Source organism: Eimeria mitis, genomic scaffold, assembly GCF_000499745.2.
Source record: "Eimeria mitis Houghton genomic scaffold, Emh_scaff2161, whole genome shotgun sequence".
In the NCBI taxonomy this organism is placed as follows: Eukaryota; Apicomplexa; class Conoidasida; order Eucoccidiorida; family Eimeriidae; genus Eimeria; species Eimeria mitis.
This window is the reverse complement of record NW_013570487.1, coordinates 1,167-1,674: the sequence shown is the minus strand read 5'-3', so window position 1 is coordinate 1,674 and position 508 is coordinate 1,167. Positions and strand designations below refer to the sequence as shown.

Here is a 508-nt window from a genome sequence, read left to right as displayed (position 1 = left end):
ATAAAAAGATAAAAAAACTTCTATAGATTCATATAAACATGGAGAAAAAAATAAAACATTAAACATAAGTTTATATATTATATTTATTTCTTTTCCTTCACAATATAAAACTTTTATTTTTTTTTCTTCTCCCGCATATTTCTCTATTAAGTCAAATAAATAAGAGCGATATATATCTGTACCCTGTGTATATATATATGGGGCCCCATGGGGCCCCCCAATGGGGGCCCCCATGGGGGCCCCCAGGGGGCCCCTCATCACTCGTAAACAGGGTACTAAAGGGGGCTGCTGCAGCCGCAGAAAACTGCATAAAGAAACATAACCCCAAACAGGAGAAGATAGATTTATATTTGTTTCTTTGTTGCTGCTGCTGCATGCATGCACTAGTTTTATTTTTATTTGTTGGGGGGCCCCCCGGGTGTATATAAACTCTATATGAAGGTCTTCCTTTTTATAAGCGTTGTATGTGCAGTATATACACCGCGTTATTCTCCATTTAGGACTAAAC

The 508-nt window shown here is 37.6% G+C and overlaps 1 protein-coding gene across 1 annotated transcript in view; it reads right to left on the bottom strand.

The window, feature by feature from the left end:
* The window catches only part of EMH_0049560 (uncharacterized protein), a gene marked incomplete at both ends in the record, with an annotated part of 4,714 nt that extends 4,218 nt beyond the window's left edge, over window positions 1-496 (bottom strand). The window contains one exon of the mRNA XM_013496546.1: window positions 482-496. Within this exon, the coding sequence (XP_013352000.1) occupies window positions 482-496 (15 nt within the window). The remainder of the gene's footprint in view (window positions 1-481) is intronic.
* Between the last annotated feature and the right edge of the window lie 12 nt (window positions 497-508).